The 22,536-nt window shown below is 43.1% G+C and overlaps 1 protein-coding gene across 3 annotated transcripts in view; it reads right to left on the bottom strand.

Annotated features, from left to right (window-relative positions):
- The window catches only part of ZDHHC20 (zDHHC palmitoyltransferase 20), a 103,890-nt gene that overhangs the window by 9,297 nt on the left and 72,057 nt on the right, over positions 1-22,536 (bottom strand). For 2 of the 3 annotated variants that reach the window (XM_088458579.1, XM_088458578.1), the window contains exons 4-12: positions 21,747-21,867; positions 15,015-15,084; positions 13,220-13,252; positions 13,009-13,129; positions 9,095-9,227; positions 7,104-7,230; positions 5,385-5,474; positions 4,084-4,199; positions 1,104-1,177 (exon numbers count right to left, since the gene is read on the bottom strand). In XM_088458579.1, coding sequence (XP_088314705.1) covers positions 1,140-1,177; positions 4,084-4,199; positions 5,385-5,474; positions 7,104-7,230; positions 9,095-9,227; positions 13,009-13,129; positions 13,220-13,252; positions 15,015-15,084; positions 21,747-21,867 — 849 coding nt within the window. In that variant the 3' untranslated portion in view covers positions 1,104-1,139. Of the gene's footprint in view, positions 1-1,103; positions 1,178-4,083; positions 4,200-5,384; positions 5,475-7,103; positions 7,231-9,094; positions 9,228-10,786; positions 10,823-13,008; positions 13,130-13,219; positions 13,253-15,014; positions 15,085-21,746; positions 21,868-22,536 lie in introns of all 3 variants that reach the window. The other variant, XM_088458580.1, reaches the window with a different exon arrangement.

Genomic DNA, 22,536 nt, shown 5'->3' with positions numbered 1-22,536 from the left:
AGATGCCGGACAGTTTCTTTTTTATCCTCTCACTTTACACCCTTTAAAATATATTACTGAGTCACTTACATGCAGTCTACAGAATGGCAAAATGTTCTAACCCCAACCAGAACGTTTGGGGATCAGTGTGCAGATTCCATCTACTGTGTTACTACCATGGGTGCAGGGAGTACACTGCACATTTTGTCATAAACTAGAACTACTTTTAAATAATACATAATGTGTCTGCCTCATTGGTCCTATAGTAATTTCAATACTTTTGCCAGCTTCAATTAGTAATTTATGTTGTGCATTGTTAACACATAAATCCAAAATATATATTATATATATCCCCCAGACACCTGCACTCAAATGTACAGCAGCAAGCAGGGGGCAGGTCCATGTGGCAGAATTCCGCCTCGTTATAGCACGCAGACATATAAAAGGAGAATGAGAACTTACCGCATTCTCCAAAAGTCAATCACATTTTATTTACCTCATACAGATAAGGTAGTTCAGGGTTAGGCGACCTTTCACATTCCAGCTGCTGAGGAACTGCACATCCTAGCATGCTGTAATAGCAAGGGCATGCTGGGATAAGTAGTTCCATAACAGCTGTAGTGCCATAGGGTAGCTACCCCTGAGGTAGTTCATGCCATTGACTTCTTTATGAGGTGAATAAAGGTGACCGGAGATATTATATATTTTCCCTGCGCACCACTAGGGATGCGAAGCAAAATGTCGGAATGGCATGTTGCGATTGAGCTGCCCCCTTGGAACGGTAGAAAACCCCAAAAAACTATAGGTTATTTTGGGTTAATGAGTGGTAGGAATTCCCAAGTAAAACCCATTTTGACTCCATCATGTAAGAGTAGAAAATATGAAAAACACCAGAGGCAGCGAAAATAATTTTTAGCCACTGTACACATTGAGCCCTTTACCAGAATTGTTCCAGTAGGTAATATCTTGTATTGTATTTTTTCATTATGCAGGAAAACATAGAATGTGTGCTATTAATGATGGAATATGTTTAATGCATCCCTGAGGCTCTAAGTTGAGATTGAATGTTGGACCTGACATAACCCAGTCAGACACACACTGCTGCTGCCGCCAATAGGTCTTACCTCTTTCCTCAGTCTGATGAATTACCGTCATAATGATCAACTCTCCATTAACACTGTAACATGGTTCTTCTCACCTGAAATACAGGGGCAACAGTGCATTAATAACATGATCTAACATGGCAGCCACACAATGCTGTTGCCAGCCAAATGTATGATCCTATAGTTAATCTCTAAGGTTTAAATCTACATCTAACCATTTGTATTGAAGATTATGGACACTAGGGGTAAATTTACTAAGATTCGAGTTTGGTCGAGATGACAATCTCGGGTGAGTTTTGGCATGGTTTTCAGCTCGCAAATTTACTAAATTCAAACTCGTGAGAGTTGCAGAGATTTCTCTCTTCTCACTCATAAAACTTGGGTGAGATCGCAAACTCGAATCAACTCACCATCGGGCAACCTCGGAAGTACTTTTCTTGAAAAAGATGCAGCTTGCAAATTTACTAAGAATTGAGATTATAATCTCAGGTGAGATTGGAGCAAACTCGCAGAGAAATTGAAGTTTCAAACACTCCACCTCCTGAGCTGCGAGTTTGCCAGAAACATACACAGATCAGTGTGATTTGTGTATGTTTCTGCATGTGTACCTAATTTAATGTGTTTTTATAAAAAAATAAAAAAAAGGAAGGAGTAGGGTTCCCCTGTAATTTAGGAACTAGCATCTGGCTGCAGGGCCAGTGCTGGTTTTATATATAGGGGGAAAAAAAAAATGGATACGGATCCCTCTATATTTAAACCAGCACCGGACCCACACAGACCGGGGTGTAATGCCACTCCCAGGAGACCCTATCCCCGGGGGCTCCATGGCCAAAGTATTCACACCCCAAGCCGGGGATCTCAGGGGAGGTGGTAACCTCCCCCAAGAAGGGGTCCCCCCTCTTCCGAAAACCCAGGCTTGGGCTGAAGCCCGGGGCTTTTCCCCCGCCCCTGGGCTGTGGGTACGGGGGTAATAATGTGTTAAATAGTTATAAGCTATTGTATTTTACAGTGGAACTACAGGTGCCAGCATGCCTGCTCTTCGGCACTACTAGTGCTAGCAGGTGGCCGGCAACCGTACCTCCACTGTAAAATGAATAGTTAAAAAAAAACCAAAAAAAAACAGTGTCTTAAGTAAAACTTTATTACACACCTACCTCCCTCACACATACTTACCTGTGCCAGCTGGTCGGTCCCCTTCTCTAGTAGAATCCGTTTGGAGTACCTGGAATAAAGATCCTATACTCACCTCCATCCTTGCGCTGCTCTCCGTAGCATCCAGGAGTCTTGGCAACATAACAAACAGAGTTACCAAACCCATAGGTCACACATACCAATACTTTGTGAATGCCAGCTGACAGGCCTCCTCGGGAAATCCCACGGCCCGCCAGCCAATCAGAGACCGCATTACTATAGCGAGTTTAAAACCTGAAAGTTTCGGCGATGCAAATAAAGTTTAAAAAAGAACAAACTCGATCAGACTTGATTCTTAGTAAGTTTTCCCACTAGTCCCTCTCGGTCTGAAATTTGTGACTATGGACAACACTACTGAGACACATAGCAAAATGACTGAACAACCAGGGGTCGTGCCATAGTAAAGAAACAATAAAACACTATGGGCTAAATGTAATAGCTGGTCTAGCTTTTAAAATGATTGCCACTGCCCAAATACGGGGAGACTCGTATAAATCCTCGCAACGGCTGAAGATCACAAGCTATTACATTTGCAAAAGTATTCAACCCCCTTGGCTTTTTACCCTTTTTGTTACATTATAACCAATTTATTTTTTTCATCTGAATTTTATGTGATGAATCTGCACAAAATAGTCTAATTTGGTGAAGTGAAATTAGAAAAATATATATAAAAAATAATCTTTATAAATAAAATTCTGAAAATTGGCATGTAAATCACCCCTTTGCTATGAAGCCCCTCAAAAGTTCTGGTGCAGCCAATTACCTTCAGAAGTCACATAATTAGTGAAATGAAGTCCACCTGTGTGAAATCTAAGTGTCACATGATCTGTCAGTATAAACACACCTTTTCTGAAAGGCCTCAGAGGCTGCAACACCACTAAGCAAGAGGCATCACACCATGAAGACCAAGGAGCTCTCCAAACAAGTCAGGGACAAAGTTGTTGAGAAGTACAATTCTGGGTTGGGTTATAAGCACCATCAAATCCATCATCATCAAATGGAAAGGCCATGGTACCACAACAAACCAGCCAAGAGAGGGCCGCCCACAAAAACTCACAGACCGGGCAAGGAGGGCATTAATCAGAGAGGCAGCACAGAGACCAAAGAACCCTGAAGGAGCTGCAGAGTTCCACAGCAGAGACTGGTGTATCTGTGCATGTGACCACAATAAGCCGTACACTCCGTAGAGCCTAATCCCCCCTGTAAGAGCCTAACCCCACCCCTTCCCCGCTGCCTAAACCTAAGTCCCCTGGGGGGGTGTCTAACCCTAACCTCCCCCCGGGGGTGCCTAACCCTCCCTAGCCTAACCCTAAGTCCCCCCCCGGGTGCGCTAAACCTAACCCTCCCCCCCTACGGCTGGCCGCTCGCGGCGCCCGGCATCCCTTTGATCGGGATGCCGGGCGCCTGTCTCCCGGCGTCGGGAAAATGACAGGCGTCTAGATATAGACGCCTGTCATTTAACCCACGCCGGGATAAAGCAGTCTAGAAGCCGGCTGTCGGGATCATGTCAGCCGGTTTACCAATTGCATCCCATTATGGAGCCCTGTGGTTTGCAGGTATTAGGATCTAATTCAGTTAAGACGCAAGGGTGGGCACGGGTTTTTAGGAGTTTTGGACTTAAATACTCAATACTAAAACTAGAAAAATATTGTGAGTGGAACTAAATGAGATAGGCGAGATTCAACTAACATGGTAATAAAAACAAATAAAAAAAGCGCTATATTTTATGAACAGATTATTTACTGTCACACTTTCAGCCTCCCGTCATGCTCTCCAGAGAAAACAAGGTAATACACAGAATAAAACAGACCTGTGTGTGAGTGATCGTCTCCTGAGCCTCCATCCACCCACTGACTGTCACTTCCAAGCAATCTGTTCTGGGACTCACTGAGTGGTCTGGCTGGAAATGGTTGGCTTGGCCCAGTGCTGTAAATAAGCATTTAGTTATATATCTGACAATTATCACAACTATATAAAAATACAATTATAAAACTATATTAAAACTATATTAAATTATAAAAACACAATATCATATAAGGTCTACGTATTTAAATTATCTACACCGCAGCAGAGTCTCAGATCTGAAATGTGAATAAAAATAGATAGAAATGGATGGACTTTAATATTCACAATATAGATTTGTTTAAAGAAAGGTCCAAATACATGATATGCAATTGGGACACTGACAGCCCGTTTTATGCCTTAATACTACAGCTCCCATGCCACGGGCTGTATATGCCTGGCAACCAGAGGCAAAATAGACGGTGGTGCCAGCCCCCAAACCCCCCTCCCACAGGCTTGCTAGAGCCCCCCCGTGTCCCTTTTCAGTCCCGCAGCTAGCCCCCTTCTGTCTCTCCAGGCCCCCAGTGTCTCTCTAGCTTCAGCCAGCCCCCTTCTGCCTCTCCAGCTTTCCCCCTTCTTTCTCTCTGACCAGCTCCCTCCTTTCACTCCAGCCAGCCCCTCACTGTCACTACAACCCTGAAGTCTCTCTCCAGCTCCAGTCCCGGCATCTCTCCGGCTGCAGCCCACACATACACTTCGCTTCTTCGGTGTCTTCTGTGTGGCGGCTGCTCTTCGCGCTGCGGCGTAACATCACGCATGCCAAAAAAAAAAAAAAAAGCTTTATTGTACCAGGCAACCGCCGGTGAGCGACAGCAGCTCCCCGTACTCCATAGATAGATTCATCCGTTTCCACTCCCTGCGCCGCTGCAGTGATCAGCAGGGCGCAGGCAGCAGTAAAAGGATTTATCTGTGTACCCCCAATAGCTGGTGCCCGTAGGAGAATGCTTCCGTTGCCTCCAGTAGTTCTGCTACTACAGTAATATCAATAGTTGTCACAGGGTTAGATACTCCTCCCCACCAGCCTCCCCTGCGGAACCTGGTGGTGGGTGCGGCAAGATGGTATCCAGTCAACAGGTTCTGAATAAATCTGACCCACCTGCACTGCAACATGGTTTTACCAAGGAGCACGTTACTTGCTTTTTTTTTTTTTGCCTTGCTCCTAACTCAGAATCTGCCCTATAATTTTATTATTATTTCCTTTGGAGCCATATTTAAAAATAAAAAACAATAAAATTAAAGATTTATTAAAGAACCATCTGAGATACATACTGTTTGGCAGAGTCACTCTGTACAGCTGCTACATTCTGCTCAGGATCGCCGATCACAAGGCGGGTTGGGAAGGAACATCCGTCTCCCAGGCTGCAGGAACAGAGCAGATCAGTTATTAGATAGAGCGCTGGCACTATATGAAGGATAATTACAGGAGTGAGGACAGCCCAGTGATGTGTGCCGCACTCTCCTCGCTCTACGATTTGCTGCTGGATCTGGATAAGTCACCTATTCGGACCGTGTTTTACATTTTATTTCGGATATTACACCCATAACAGAATTTTCAATTTTGTGTGAGCTCAGATATCTGCAACCAGAGGTGGCTCCAGAGGTTGGGTTGCAACGCAGTCTAAAATTCAAATAGGGAAGTCACACCGACTGCCAGCGAGTCCTGGCCATCTATGAGCCGTATTCAATTAGAGTGGATACGCGATACTTTTCCGCCTCCCAGACTTTTCGCCTATATCGCGTCTTTTGTAGGCGGAAAAGTATAGCGGCCATGCCCACACTACCCCGTATTCAATATGGAAGTACGTGAAAACGGGATCTGGCGAAACAAACAGGCGGAAAGTACTGTCAGATTTGGGGAAATCAGCCTGACACCCCCCAAAAGAAGCTCTGACATGGGGGTTCACTATGGTACCGCCCGATTTGGCTTGCTGAAGGTATTTGGTGTTTTTAAACGGGCTCAATAGCTGCTAAATAGCGTTTTTCTCTATGTGGTGCAGAACAGTATTCTGGAGGTTTTTTTCCAGAAAATAACGTATCCCAGCAAATTTGGGGTACTTGAAAATGGGGGTCAGCATATTTAAAAGTTGCTGAAGTTAAGTTGAAAAAATCGTGAAAAATCCACCTGCTGCAAGCCCCTGCAATCAAAAAAACACCTGGGGCATACTTGGGGACCCCCCCAGAGTCAAGTTCGCTAGTTTTCAACTTTGTCCCCCAACATTTTTTTTTTTTACGCCCCCAAATTCAAAGTCATTTTTTGGGGTGTTAAGTGTCTTTTTAAAAAAATGTTTACACAGTTTACCTTTGGGGGACTATCTGAAGGCTGCACGGGGGTTTCCGCAACGTTGCACCCCAAAACCCCAATTCTGCACTTTTTTCTGCCTCCCATTCATAGGCGAAACTTTTCCACCTATTACATTGCATTGCCTGTCCGCCTAGGGGGAAAGTCTTTCAAATTGAATAAGGCGTAAAATCAAAACAGGTGAAAATGACGTCGTCGGCAAACAGTTTCCGCCAGAAACACACGGAAAAGGCTTTTCGCCTCAAATTGAATACGGGCCTATGTTTGGCAGCATTTGAAATGACAGCTGATGTGGTTCCCCTATGTGAATTATGGACTGTGCTGTAGCCTCACCTCTGGAGCTTCCACTGGTTGCAACAGTAAGATGTATATCACAAAGTCAGGCATTCAGTATTTAATGCAAGGGACTGGATTTCTATATTGCACTTAGTTATAAGTGCGTAACGTGTGCAGTTGGGACCCAAAGTGAGGTAGCTTATAGCTGTGAGATTTGTAATACATTCTACTGACAAACGCTTCTTTTAGGGTCCAAGAACAGTGACCGTGACACTCTCCTATTGGTTTGCACAATCACCTTTCTCTGTTTTGTTTCATTTCGTTCTTCACATAGTGGATGGGGGGGGGAGAGGGGTTTGCTGGAATCAAATGCCCCTGACTGCATTGGGCTTACTGCTGCTTTACCAGCTTACCTTGTAAATATAGGGAGTAGCCAAAACTTCTTTTCATCCCCAAATACTTCTCGAAAATTCTTGCGGAATCCAAGGGAAAAGCCATCTCTTTCTGGACCAGTCCGAAAGGAGGGAGCACGGAAAGCCTCTATATTGAGAGCAAAATAGAAATGAAGATAATAATCGCCCTCTTGAACAGATTTGGTTTGGTTTGGAAAAACATGCACTGTCTGTATTTTGGATTTTGGTGCCCATATGAAAACTTAAAAACAGAATGCATAAAAACAAGAAATATAGATAGGTTTACAAAAAAACTGGTGCACAGAAAAATGTGCTGTAACCCATTACAAGCAGATGCTTGTTAGCAGAAAATTAAAAACAAACCCATCTCACTACATGTATAAAGGGGAATCAGTATGTAATACCGCCGACCTTGTATAAAGGAGGCATTGTGATCTGCAGTCAGTTAGGAATTTCCCACAGAGGCCCACTTACGGTGAATTGCCGGCTTACCATGAAAATAAAACTTCCTTGTAGTGGCATATTGTGGCAATAAGTAACATGTTTTTGGGCATATTTAGTATGGACCATCACTGGGACATGGGCTCTGACTCGATAAGAGCCTGTCCCGACAAGGAGATAGCAGTACAGTGATCACTTACGCTTCTGATCATTTTACTTCCTTGTTTGGACCCGGCCAAGCTATAGCACATGCGCGGCCATTGCCATCAGGTTCAGCTACAGCCCACTGGGGAGGGATCCTTCTCTGGCGGGCTGCTCCATAGAGGTAAGCAGTGTAAAGCCATCTTCACATAGCACAACCCTACACAGATATGCTCTGAAAACGTTTGGGTTCCGGCGCTTGTTTAATAGCGCCACTGCGATGGCCCCATATATTAGCACATTCTTGTAACACTAATATTGGAAAATCACAAGTAAAATTAGCATCAGGCCTGCGCCCAGCCAGGGGGATGGTGTTACAGTGACCACCACATTAATGTTAAGTGAATGCTTACTAAGGGGTAACATGTATTTGTGTGTGTGGGTGTGTATTAAAGCTTCCTGTGGAATCTGATTAACCTTGCAATCATTTGGGAATCACATATTAGTCACTTAATCATTGCGTTTAGTGCATTGTCTAACGCAAAATATGAATATGTATTATAGCAGTGTTGAAAGCTCTCCTGTTTGTCTAACAATGGGATATATTAACTGTATATGTGCATAAAGTCCTTGTGCATTGGCTTAGTCCACAGGTTCTTAAAATCGGTCCTCAGGACCGCACACAGTGCATGTTTTCCAATTATCACAAATCACAAGTGAAATAATTAGCTTCACCTGTAAAATGTGCCAGTGAGTAATGAGTACACCTGTGCACCTGCTGGGTGACCTGGAAAATGTGAACTGTGTGGGGTCCTGAGGACTGAGTTTGAGAACCACTGGCCTAGTCAAATCCAGTCTTGATTGGTTGGCTCACTGCAGTCCAACAGTCCCATATAAAGAGCACATGTTGCAGTACTCTACGGTACTCTTGGATAGATCATCAGTAGCACATAGTGGTGTATAACTGCTTTCAAGGCCTACATACAAGCAATAAACATCACTCTTCTTACTAGATCCTGCACAACCTCTATTCTCTGCCATACTGATAACCGCTAATCCATTTCCCAGCTGCCCTGTGTTGAATCCAGAACCATGAGTCCTGCATCCCCAATTGTAAATAAGTGGTCAGCAATTATACACAACATTGAGAAACGGTGCCAGGTACGGGCGAAGGGGTCTGGAAGTAACCATGGATGAGGTTACTGATGGTAAAGGGGAACACCAAACCGCTAAAACCATGTCTAAATAACAAGAGGCATAATGGCAGAGCAAGGTCTGCTGCCACACTATGCTTTTATTTTAATGACATGTCCATCATTTCATAGGCTTTACTATTTATAAATCAGAACATGGGCCCCTTTAACAATATTAAAAAAAAAAAAAAAAAGGAGTGATGTGTATGCCATTACCTATAGTGGACCTGTTTTTCCCTACGAGCCAGCAGTGATAGCTGAAGAGTGACAATATACTAATGAAGAACATGGCCGATACAAAGAATAGGAAGAGGACATGGAATTTTGCTTGAGTGTCCGAAAGCTCGTTCTGCAAAGAGGAACAAAAACAACAATTGCGCAACACTGAAGAAGTTAGTTTGTGTAAATGAAAACATAAATCTGCACAAAAGGACACATTCCAACATTTAACAGCACACTCTTAAAAAGGAAGTAAAATTTTAGGCCCAGATTAATCAACAAGTGATATTTTTGTATCACTCGTTACTAATCATAAATGGTGCTCCAACCAATCAGCTCCTAATGGTCAGGTGTTTAAAAAATGACAGGAGCCGATTGGTTGGAGCACCATTTAAGCCTAATAACGTCACTTTGTGATAAATCTGGGCCTTATTCCTTAATCTATTTTCTCAAAAGTGTAGTCACTCGAGTTTTACTCTTGACAACTATTCCACAGGTAAAAAGGTGCTGTACCCATAGCAACCAGATATTTGCATTTATTTTCTAAACTGTGCTAGAAAAATGACTTTTGTAAGAGAAGGACGAGAGACATTCTTGCTGTATTAAGGTGTACCAGTAACTTATTACACATTGCATGTCGCCATATTGTGGGCTGAACCAATATTCCCAATGTACGTATGTATAAATGTACACAGCACCATTGTCTACATTTTATAGGAGACAATAGAAGTGGATGTTCCTGTCCCAGAGAGCTTACATCCTATTCTATACAATGATACAGCCTATCAATTCATCAGGAACAACTAAAGGCACTGGTCCACAAAGAAAATTGTGAGACTGCATCTAAATAGTGGTTCAGGCACAAGATGGCTGCCTTTACTTAAGATAAAGGATTCCGCTACTGCTACAGTAATTAAGAGACAATTGCTAACTTTACTACATGTTTATCAGCTGGACAAAGTCTTATTTAAATGTCTAAAGGCACCAGTAGGCATTATGTGGGTATTATGTTGTGATGACAGACTGACTTTAAAAATTTACACTTGCACCTTTAAAAAATGGCTACTTGGGTATCAGCAGTATATGTAGGTCACACTCTTGGGCTAAACAACACACTTTTACAGCCACAATGTGGGCCATTTGCAATTATGATAATTTATTTATTTATTTTTTTTCATTTTGCTTTGGCACTGTAGATTTGTACTACAACTGAGATAATGCATTATAAATTCTGTAATGAGTAAATCCAACTGATCAATCTGTGCCATTTAATCCATTTACAAATAAACAACTGATTTTTAATTGTAGCCACAAGAGGTAATCTCGGTGTTTACTAATGGTTTACACATGCAATCTACAATAGCAACTACCTAAGTACATAAACACATTAACTAAGTAACCCACACACTATAGATCAGTTTTTCAACTCTTTCCTCAAGCAACCCCAATAACAGGTCCTGTTTCCTCACAGATTATCGCGCCTGAACAGAATAGATTAAATCCTTCTAGTCTGATGGAGGGGTACTTGGGCATAGTGTTAAAAAACTCTGCTATAGATGTTATTTCCTCAGTAAGTCATGCTGAATAATCACTACTAAACCTGCAGGTAGGTCAGCATGGGAGAATTATCCATTATAAAGATGGGATGTTTGGATGTACAGTAATGAGTCACTGGCTGGGTTATTTTACCTGCGGACAAGTCTCTTCAGATTTGCTGCGGCAAAGCTTTACGCAAACAAAGACAATTCATTAGACAATTGAATGGTTTTATTGGAAGATGACAGCATGGAGAGGAAACATGATCAACAGGTTGATGTTTATATGAGATGATACTCTGAGGGGGAGATTTATTAAACCCTCAAGTCTATTACATGGCAGGCTGCAAGGCTTGAGTTGGCCACATGCATGTTCAAACGGTTTGGCGTGAATGCTAAACACCCATTTCTCTTTTCCTTCAGTAGAGAAGGCTGAGCATACAGACAACAACTTGCCCCATTTTTCAATATGATGACCCCACAATGCTGAGTATTATTGGCTGACCAGCTCTACTCGGTTTTGTTTGTTCATATGTGATTTTGAGCCTGCAGAATGATATTTAGGGCCACACAGGCTATGCCAAATTAGTCAATGGCTACCAAGCAGGTGACCTAAATCTGCATATATGTGGGATACGGGTTTGCTCAACAGGCAAATTTGAATAGAAATAGAAGCAGTTGGGCTGATGTAAAGTTCACATAAAAAGGTATAAATAGTGGATGTAGTGGATGTGGCATTGGTTGCATTGTTATAACTCACAAAATGGCAGCCTTCAATGCATGTAGGTAACAGGTCATTTTCTTTTTGTTTAAGATATTCGTTTAGAGGCCTGTGCCTTTGTTATAATGCTGCTCTTGCCACTTAACTTGTTTTGTTTGCCAAATACAGTTGTTAATTATAATATATTGTACTTAAGTTACTGTTAAGTATTGTGTGGGGTGTAGTGATTACTCTCAAACATTTCTCATATGCACTTGATGGGTAACAGGCAGCCTGCCAAGCCTACACCTGTGGCTTCCAGACCATTCCTTTTCTCTACTTTATGCTACATCGGTGCCAGCTCTTATTCTCTGCTCTACCAAGCCTCATATGCAATCACAGCTCTTATTGAGTAAAAGATGAGGCAATGGGTGAAACGCGTTGGGTTATAAAGCAAACAATACATTGGCATTTAATCCTGTATTCTGCCTGGAGCAGCCAACTTGTGATCATGTGACCACCTCTGCGTGCTGCATTCAGAGCCATCAGCGTATCAGAGCACAAAAGGAAAGACAGACTTTACAGTCTGCACCATGCAGTCTCCCTCATTCCTCTACGAGGTAAAAGTTGAGTGATTCCGGCTTATTTTGAGAAAGCAAGATGGGAACTTTTAGGTGGGGTGTTAATATTCATTAGGTTAGTAGAGGGTGATCACTGGTACTCCTGGTAAAAGGCTTTGTGGTACATGACATCGAATTGCCAGATTTCTTTATTATAGCATGTAACACTTCTTTTAAATTAAAAGGTCTGCTGATCGGTTATTGCAAGACTGGTGTCTCAATGATTAGGTTTTATTTTAACCAGTTAAATGAGATTAAGGATAATGTGACCCCTCTTGCTGGTTCAAGTGCTGCATATTTGGCCCTTAGAGTGTATTAGATTGCCAGACACAGTGCTGCATCTTATGGAAGCACAGTATTTAGTTTATTGTATGTTTTACTCCACGGAAAATTATGTTTATTTTAATTTTAGGTGGAGATAACTTAGGATGGGCTTTCCAACTGGGAACGTTTGACTGTAGAATCTGCTAAAGCATTGGATGGATCCATAACCCAACCGGTTTCTGTACCAGAGATTGCAAACAATCCTATTAGACATATGGATCACTCTGCTGAGTAGCTCATTACAGGAAAGGTATGTTTGGCTTTAAGCTTTTTTTGGACTCATGACCAATATTCCATACATCAAGGCTATGCAGGCTGGATAAGTACTTGTGTTGGATGGCAGAGCATGCTTCCACTTGTGATTGAACACCAACAGATATAACGTATAACAGAATTAATATTATGGGGTGTATAACATGCAGTAAGTGTGCATACATATAAGCTCTTTTCATGCAGCCGGACCACTGTTATCTGCCTAATGGCATGATGGTCCAGCAAAATATTTTAAATCCTGCCAAGGTATTTAAATCGTTTGCGAGTGCGATTATTAGCCTTCATATCAATATTACATTTTCTGGTCCTTTACAGTGTGACCTGGACCATTAAATAGCCTTAGAGATCGCCATCTCTTGTAAAACACAGAAGCAATTAGTCAAGAATCTGAGCAACAACTAATACATCAGTGCAACAAATACATATACATAACTGGAGAACATTGTTTTAAAACCTTACCGTCCAAAATCTTATGAAATATTGGAGTACAGTAGCAGAAATGAAGAGGCAATACAGCAAGGAGTACATTAAAAACAGCAGGAAGAATTTGTAATTGGAAAATCCCACACAGTTATTCACCCTGTAATTAAAACAAGACATTTTTTGTGTGTTTTTTAACCCAAAAGAAACAAATATAAAGCACATCTGACAGATTGTAAACTGCACATACCAGGGGCAGTGATGGTCCATCTTCAGGACACAGCTGGAAGACAGCAATTATAGAAAGTGACTACAAAAGCGATCAAATAATGGACTAATGGAAAGACCAAATAAAAAAGTTATACAAAGACCAATTATGTGCAGACTGACTACTTAAAAATAAATGTATGCAGGTCTCCCTACTTTTAAAAAAGACAACAACTACTCCCTGTTGTGGATATCGACATTTCAGAACTTATATTTCTTGTTCTTTCGTCAGGATAACTATTAAAAGTACAAATCTCACCTTTTATACAGAGCACCACGTATGATGCCAGCAGAAGTCTATGTATAACACAGCTTGCTGGTGCCGTAGTTAAAGTGAAAAAAACCATCACCATAACAACCAAAATACATACATGGCAGTCTGGAAAGATACAGAGTAACATAATAATATTGTAGCAATATCTAATACAAGAGTATGCTACTGACAAAACAAGGTATCTATTCAAGTCACATCATTAAAAGGGACCTCAAAAAACATGAATTTGAGGTCCTTTTAATTATGTTATTGAAGTTCTGTGTATTGTTGTTTCTAGGATTTTCCATGTTATTGAGATAGATAGATAGATAGATATATATATATATATATATATATAGAAGAAAACAAGTTTTGCATATTTATTATATGGATGCATATTTCTATTTTCAGGTATGGATTCTGCTGTGGGTTTAGCCCGGTTATTCTTAATTGACATTTTTTTCTATGAGTTATCTTATTAATAGGATACTTTTTGAATATTGTGTATTTTGTAGATACTTTGTTTTTATGTCAGAATACTTTTGTATTAGATATTGTTACATTATTATTGTGTTACATTGTATCTTTGCAGACTGTCATGTATGTATTTTGGTTGTTACGACGCCAGCAAGCTGTGTTATACATTAATTCCGGCGGCGTCACACGTGGTGCTATGTATAAAAGGTGAGCTTTGTACTTTGTACTACTATTCCCAGCATTTCCCCAGGATTACTTATTGGACCATGCACTGCACTTTCCTAACCTTGTGTTGGAAAACAAACTTATCCAGTTCAGGATTTCAGGAATCAATACAACTACTACGAGGTTATCTTGCACATTACCTGAGAAGACGTATCATGGACTGGTAAATCAATTCTCATCCACATCGGTTTATTACCATCATTGTAATTGGAATCTCCAATGACTACATTTTCACTTGTATCCAAAACTACAATTGATATAAGGATCTAATTTGCAGACTTATATTCGTGACTCCATCCTGCGAATATTTGCTTCATCTGCTATTTTATGTATATTCTTTATTTTTACTGATCAGTTTTAGTGTTTTAATACAATGTGGTAATAAATTACCAATGTTTTCTTATTGAACCTAGTCGCACCTAATGTTTTTTTGAATTGGAGCGCTGTTACTATCTGGTATATTTTATTTTCTTTATTTTGAAGGCTCACATCCTTCATTTATACAGCTGCTCACTCTCAGGGGTATAGCACCTTGATTTGGACACCTTGTGTGTTTGGTTTTTTTATTATTGTACTTTAATGTTTATCCTGATGAAAGAACAAGAAACATAAGTTCTGAAACGTTGATATACACAACAGGAAGTTGTTCTCTTCTTTAAAAGTTGTCTGAGTGCAGCCTCTCTACATTGATATTACCTATTGTTACACCCAGCTGGGTAGACACGAGGAGGGCACCAGATGCACCATTTGTAGCAAAGAAGTGCCGGCCATTGAAATTATAGATTAGTATTTTAGCACATGTTTAGATGATTTGTGGACTTACACGTCACAGGCGGAACAATGATGGCACCGATCAGGTTTAATCAGCTGACATCTTTCACAATATCGGATCGCTAGGTTAAAAGAAAAGATTAATTAATTAAATCCAACTGTACAGCAATAGAAACTCTGTGTTCATTTTAAGCAATCAGCAGGTGTTATTCTGCCAATGGAATCAACATAATGACAGACGATGTGAGTGAACAATAGAGATAGGCAGTTCATCTTTAATTCCCTGCATCCTGTGAGTATTCCTACGAGTACTCAGCGCTTACACTGCAGCCTCTGCAGACCTGTCTGCCCGCCAGTCGCTATTCATCATTGTGACTGAAGATGGTCTCACTCCAACCAGTATACTGTGACTGGCTCCTCGCCCTGTAAATGATGTATTACACAGCTTTTGCTCTGCATACTGACTTCATTCTGTTTGTGTGTACAGCTGCACAATATTACTACTCCCATTCTGCATGATGAATGCAGATCTCATTGAGAGCAACTGTACAGAGCCACTTCTCTCATTGCAATAAATATATGCTGTCTTAGGGCCTGATTTAGCAAGGATCGCAATTGCAAAGCTGCATGCAGGCAGATAATAATACAAATGCAGCAGGTGGGGCTCTGAATTTGCGATCCCAGCACTGTGACTTAGGTCGCAGGCTAGGATCAACATCGCGACCATTGGTGGTCACGATGGTAGACGGCGCCGGGCCTCCGGCCAGCTGAGTAAGCCTCAGCTTACTCAGTCTGGCCGGATTGCGAGCCCAGGACACTGCGTTGATCAATGCAGATCCTGGGCTAGCCGCACCCGGAAAACAGGTCGTATAAGCCCCTTAAATGTCTCTGCTGGTCAATTAGGCAGAGGCATTCAAGGGTTTGCGTTCGAACGCAGGACCCATTCTGCACACACCCAGAATGGGTCCTGCGCACGCACAGATTCCCGATAATCGGGAACATGCGATCAGCAGTGCACTTGCGTTCACTGCTGAATCAGGCCCTTAGTTCACCATTAAAGTTTATTTATTATGTGCCACAAGTTCTATAGCGCCAGACAGGCAAGGAATCAAATAATACATTATCTACAGGAAAGGAGGTGATGTGAGAACAGATGTGTGTCACTATAGGACATGCAGACATTCTTGTGGCAAATATAATAATACAGTACAGAGCATGTGCAAATCATGCAATAATCATGCAGCTAGAGATGGCAATTGCAAAGACTCAGCACAGATCACAATTGCAACCGGGTACGCAGATCGGGCGACTGTTGTGTACTGCACATACGTATGCACCACACTAAGCATGTGTGGCGATCGCACTGCGATTCCACATGCAGACAGGAATACACTGCAGAATGAGTGACAGGCAGTGAGCATTTGGGGGGTGGTGACAGGGGGAGTGGTTGGAGAAACACAGGTGTGCCTGTTCACTTGAACGCCGTTGCAAGGGTGTGCATAAATTAGCCACTGCGATTGCATACGCAGCTTGAGATTTGCAACTTCTGAGATAGGTCAGGCCTGCTGTAATTATGCGTGACGGGCCGATGTTATAGATTTATGCGCAGGACTGCGAGGTATTACGGATGGGAGAAAGCAGTAGTGGGCGTTTCTATGCTGGCTGAGTGGTGGTAGACATTAGTATATTTTCGCAGCTTCATTGCGTGCGATTACGCAGCTGCGATCCATGCTGAATGAGGCCCACTCTGCGAATGACCCAAATGTCATCGGTTGCAAGCTTCAAGCATCGGCAAGATTCTGATTTGAATCATCTAGAAACTGGTAAAACATATACTAACATGCAATATCATAGGCTGATGTCATAGTCACCAGTCTGATATTAGGAGCATCAGAAATGATCTGCGTTTCAATAAATCCAGATGAACTCTGTTATAACACCAGTGATCCTGTCACTGTATTTTCCTGTTTGTTATCAGGGTCCTAGCGTGATGCATGGTGGTAGAGAGCTGTAGGACACAGATTTCCTTGTGTGTCCAATTATCACTTGGATCTCCTCCACCATTCTACCACTTTTACTGTGAAACAACCACGTTCACAGGTCACATAGCAAAGCTGGCACAATCCTGCTGCGTATAGTGGTGGTCTAGAACCATCCTACTGCATATAGTGATGGCCTAGAGCCACCCTACTGCATATAGTGATGGCCTAGAACCATCCTAATAGCGACGGCCTGGAAGCATCCTACCGCTTATAGCGACGGCCTGGAAGCATCCTACCGCTTATAGCGACGGCCTGGAAGCATCCTACCGCTTATAGCGACGGCCTGGAAGCATCCTACCGCTTATAGCGACGGCCTGGAAGCATCCTACCGCTTATTGCGATGGCCTGGAAGCAACCTACCGCTTATAGCGGATGGCCTGGAAGCATCCTACTGCATATAGTGATGGCCTGGAAGCATCCTACTGCATATAGCGATGGCCTGGAAGCATCCTACTGCTTATAGCGATGGCCTGGAAGCATCCTACTGCTTATAGCGATGGCCTGGAAGCATCCTACTGCTTATAGCGGATGGCCTGGAAGCATCCTACTGCTTATAGCGGATGGCCTGGAAGCATCCTACTGCTTATAGCGACGGCCTGGAAGTATCCTACTGCATATAGTGGATGGCCTGGAAGCATCCTACTGCTTATAGTGATGCCTAGATGAATCCTACTGCTTATAGTGATGCCTAGATGCATCCTACTGCGGAATCGGTATGATTTACCGCCGGACCTGTACCCGGCGGTTGGAATCCCGACAGCAGGAGGCCGGTAGAGGAGGAAATTCCGATCGTCAAAGGTAAGTATATACTAACCTAATTCTAACGCCCTAACCCTAACCCTCCTTTAGGGTGCCTAACCCTAATCCCCCATCTAAGTGCCTAAACCTAACCCCCCCCTTCCCTGCCGCTTAAACCTAAGTCCCCCCGGGGGGGTGCCTAACCCTAAGTCCCCCCCGTGGGTACCTAACCCTCCCTCTAGCCTAACCCTAATCCCCCTCCCCGGGAGCCCTGAACCTAACCCTATTCCCCCCCCCCCCCGTGGCTGTCCGCAGCGGCGCTCGGCATCCCTTCAATCGGAATGCCGGGTGCCAGTCTCCCTGCGTCGATAAGATGACAGGCGTCTATATTTAGACACCGGTCATTTAACCCTCGCCGGGATATGACAGTCGGGAAGCCGGCTGTCGGGATTACATCCGCCGGCTTCCCGACTGCATACCCCTACTGCTTATAGCGACGGCCTGGAAGCATCCTACCGCTTATAGCGACGGCCTGGAAGCATCCTACCGCTTATAGCGACGGCCTGGAAGCATCCTACCGCTTATAGCGACGGCCTGGAAGCATCCTACCGCTTATAGCGACGGCCTGGAAGCATCCTACCGCTTATAGCGACGGCCTGGAAGCATCCTACCGCTTATAGCGATGGCCTGGATGAGCGATGGCCTAGAACCATCCTACGGCATATAGCGATGGCCTAGAACCATCCTACTGCATATAGCGACGGCCTGGAACCATCCTACTGCATATAGCGACGGCCTGGAACCATCCTACTGCATATAGCGACGACCTGGAAGCATCCTACTGCATATAGCGATGGCCTGGAAGCATCCTACTGCATATAGCGATGGCCTGGAACCATCCTACTGCATATAGCGACGGCCTGGAAGCATTCTACCGCTTATAGCGACGGCCTGGAACAGGGGTGGGGTACCTTTTTTTCTGAGGGGGGCCATTTGGATATTTAGATAATAATTTTGTATGGCCCGCGAATGATGAATTTAAAAATTAGCCTGCTATATTTGGTCACTTACTCCTTTGGTGGGCTCCGGCAGCCAAGAGTAGGGGGAGGCTGTGTGTGTCTGTATGTCACCAAACAGACTAGAGGGGCAGACAGTCTGGTGGGACAGTTCCTGGTTTTGTGACCGGCAAGGTGGAGGGGTAGCCCTGGGGTCCTCTCACCAGCACGGCTATAACCAGCCTGGTCCCGCTGATGACAGCCAAGTACGCTAACTGCAGTGCACTAGTAACATCCACAGCTGAGGGGGAGAATGCCATCACTGGAGTAGTGTCACTGTGGTATGCTGAAAGAGCCACAGGCCAGGCGTCACAGTTATGGATGCTATGATTTATTGGATTTCGAGTCGCGCCTGAAGTTGCCTTGGCAGGGCCAGACTAAAAGTCTGCCTTGGCCTTGGCCTTGGCCTAGAACCATCCTACTGCTTATATTGATGGCCTAGAACAGGGGTGAGCAATATGCGGCCCTCCAGTCTCTGTGGGACTACACATCCCAGCATGTCTTGCCACAGTTTTGCTATCAGGGCATACTAAAACTGTGGAAGAGCATGCTGGGATGTGCAGTTCAACAGCAGCTGGAGGGCCTCTTATTACCCACCCCTGGTCTAGAACCATCTTACTGCTTACAATGTTGGTCTAGAACAATTCCTACTGCTTACAAATGGTGGTCTACAACCATTCTGCTGCTTACAATGGGGATACAAAACCATCCTATTGCTTACTCTGCAATTTGAGACAAACCATCACATTCTTACTTAAAACCCATGTACTGCAGTGACAGATGCCCTGTTGTATCATTGCTTTAGTTGCAGTTGTAGATCTGAGAATCCCCAGATTATGTAAGACCTGGCTCCTGTCTTCTCAGCATCTTGATTACTTGCCAAATGGGGCGAAGCACTCAGCTATTTGTAGCATAAATTTGCATATAAAGAAGATCAGGATCCTCTTTAAAAAACACTTACAGCACATGACAATGAAAGTGTTTAGCACTAAGCACGGCCTCTTTATTGAATCTGGCAGCGGCGTGAGGGTTATAATGATGAGAATGCATACACAAGTTCTTAGTTCTCAGCCTGATGGCAGCATCATTCATAGAACTGTATGGATCAGTGCAGTGACTCATTACTAGGCACAGTGACAGACACTGTGTTCTCATCACACACAGACACAAGAGGGACGCAAACAGCCCGGAACCACACGTGTCAGGAATAATATGTAACAGGCTTCCCCAGTGTTCAGCTAATACAGTTCTCCAGTCCCTGGTGACATACAGCAAGATGTAGGGATTTAAAAAACAACAAAAATAAAAACATAACATAGGACACAGGTATAAATGTATTTCTGCTATTTATGACTATCTGCTACATAGTACATGTGACAAATGCCTTATGGGTGTTATATCCTCTCAGTTTGATATTACAAACAGCATTTTGTCTGTGCCCCCCGTCCCCCATCTATCACTGCCCCCAGCAAAATTAGGAAATGACAAACATGAAGGACAAAGTTCACTGACTCCAGTTTGCTGCTTCCTGGCAGCTCGGTAGGACATACGTGCCTGAAGGGCTCCCGTGTGGCACAGCTCTCGGAGAAATAGAAGTCCCATGCAGACTTGTATGAATAAGAAAGTCACTGGCAAAATATATCTCAATGTATAGTTTATATGCAAACAAGACTCGTGTCATGCCAACAGTAAAGCATCGTGAGACCATACATGTGTGGGGTTGCTTCTCAGCCAATGGAGTGGGATCACTCACTATTTTGCCAAAGAACACAGCCATGAATAAAGAATGGTACCAAGAAATCCTCTAAGAGCAGCTTCTCCCAACCATCCAAGAACAGTTTGGTGATGAACAATGCTTTTTCCAGCATGATGGAGCACCTTGCCATAAGGCAAAAGTGATAACTAAGTGGCTCGGGGAACAAAACATCTAAATTTTGGGTCCATGGCCAGGAAACTCAGCAGACCTTAATCCCATTGAGAACTTGTGGTCAATCCTCAAGAGGCGGGTGGACAAACAAAAACCCACCAATTCTGACACTCCAAGCATTGATTAGGCAAGAATGGGCGGCCATCAGTCAGTATGTGGCCCAGAAGTTGATTGACAGCATGCCAGGGCGAATTGCAGAGGTCTTGAAAAAGAAGAGCAAACACTGCAAATATTGACTCTTTGCATAAACTTAATGTAATTGTCAATAAAAGCCTTTGACACTTATGAAATGCTTGTAATTTTACTTCAGTATACCATAGTAACATCTGACAAAAAGGTCTAAAAACACTGAAGCAGCAAAATTTGTGAAAAACAATACTTGTGTCATTCCCAAAACTTTTGGCCATGGCTGTAGATGGGAGGACTACATCTTACACAAAGGACCAGTTTATTTATTTTAATTCATTTTATGCCGAGGATCTTTATTTTCAGACCAACCCTGGTGTTCTACTTACCATCTGTGCATCAAATTTAGGCTTCACACAGGGCCTAAGCACGGAGGAACAGAATCAATGTTTAATTTAGCCAGACAACATCTGTCCGTTCAGACATCACTAGTCTATTCATCCAGGGGGCCCGCCGTGCACACAACAGTGACCAGCTTATGATACAGGACCCACTAATGAGCAACTTGATTTTAATAAAATTATTATTGAAGTCTTTACATAGCACCTGCTGTGAGCAGGGGTGTTGCTAGGTATTACAAGGCCCCCATAGCAGAAATGTGTAAGAGCCCCTAAGTTCCACCCGATGGTGAAAAATGTAGATAACACATGTAACTGTGACAAGGAAGATAGGCTCCTCTCAGCTCTGGGCCCCATAGCAGCTGCACCTATGCTAGTTACGCCCATGGCTGGAAGATTGCCGATCTCACCTGCTATATCGCATAGTGTGTGGCCAGCAGTATGCATGCTTCATCTGCATTTACAAACAAAGGCCTCGCTAGCATTTATGAGCCCCACCTTTAGTAGCCGTTGTGGTATAGATGGGCAAGTCTTTAGCAGCTCGTTTGAGCACTTCCTGCTGGTATTCCTGGCGCTCCTCCTTCTCGTACAGCTCCTTGTCAGACTTGGCCAAACAAAACTGAAGTAAAGCACAGAAATAGATTAACATTAGGTTGGGGAAAGCAAATATTGTACTGTTTGATCAACACAGATTAAATAAGAGTCAACAGCGATTTATCCAGAGTTGCTCTTATAGGACACAATGCAATACATAGAATGACGTGATTATGGACTCAGGAAACAGGCAGAGCCATTCAGAGCTTGTAGGCACTTGTCTGCTACCACTAGATATATTACTTTTCTAACATTCCTATTGGCCTTTTCATCATTGAATATCAGACTTCAGTCACAGCAACATATTGTATCTAAGAAACTGGTGTAGGTTACAGCCTTCCAGTAATTCTGGTGAACAACAAGATACAGGAATACAAAGTGAAAGTCATATTTAATGATGGAAAAACAAGGAGAACTGGGTGAATGCAGATTTGTCAGGTGAACGTTTTCCTACACATCAGAACTTGGTGCCTTCTCATACTGCACACACTTATTTCACACTTAATGGTCTTTTTAATGGTGCATACACACGGTCAGATCAATCAGACGAACGATGAACTATGAACGATTTTGCTTATGATTTCATGAACTACAAACGATTTTTGACAGTATTAAAGGTGCATACACACGCTCAGATTTTCCTTCACATTTGTACAATAATGATTTTAAAAATCGTTCATATCTGAAAGAAAAT

Source organism: Taudactylus pleione, unplaced genomic scaffold, assembly GCF_031769625.1.
Source record: "Taudactylus pleione unplaced genomic scaffold, aTauple2 ptg000842l, whole genome shotgun sequence".
NCBI classification, from domain to species: Eukaryota; Metazoa; Chordata; class Amphibia; order Anura; family Myobatrachidae; genus Taudactylus; species Taudactylus pleione.
Note: the sequence above shows the minus strand (reverse complement) of the source record. Positions and strands in the feature narration are given on the sequence as shown.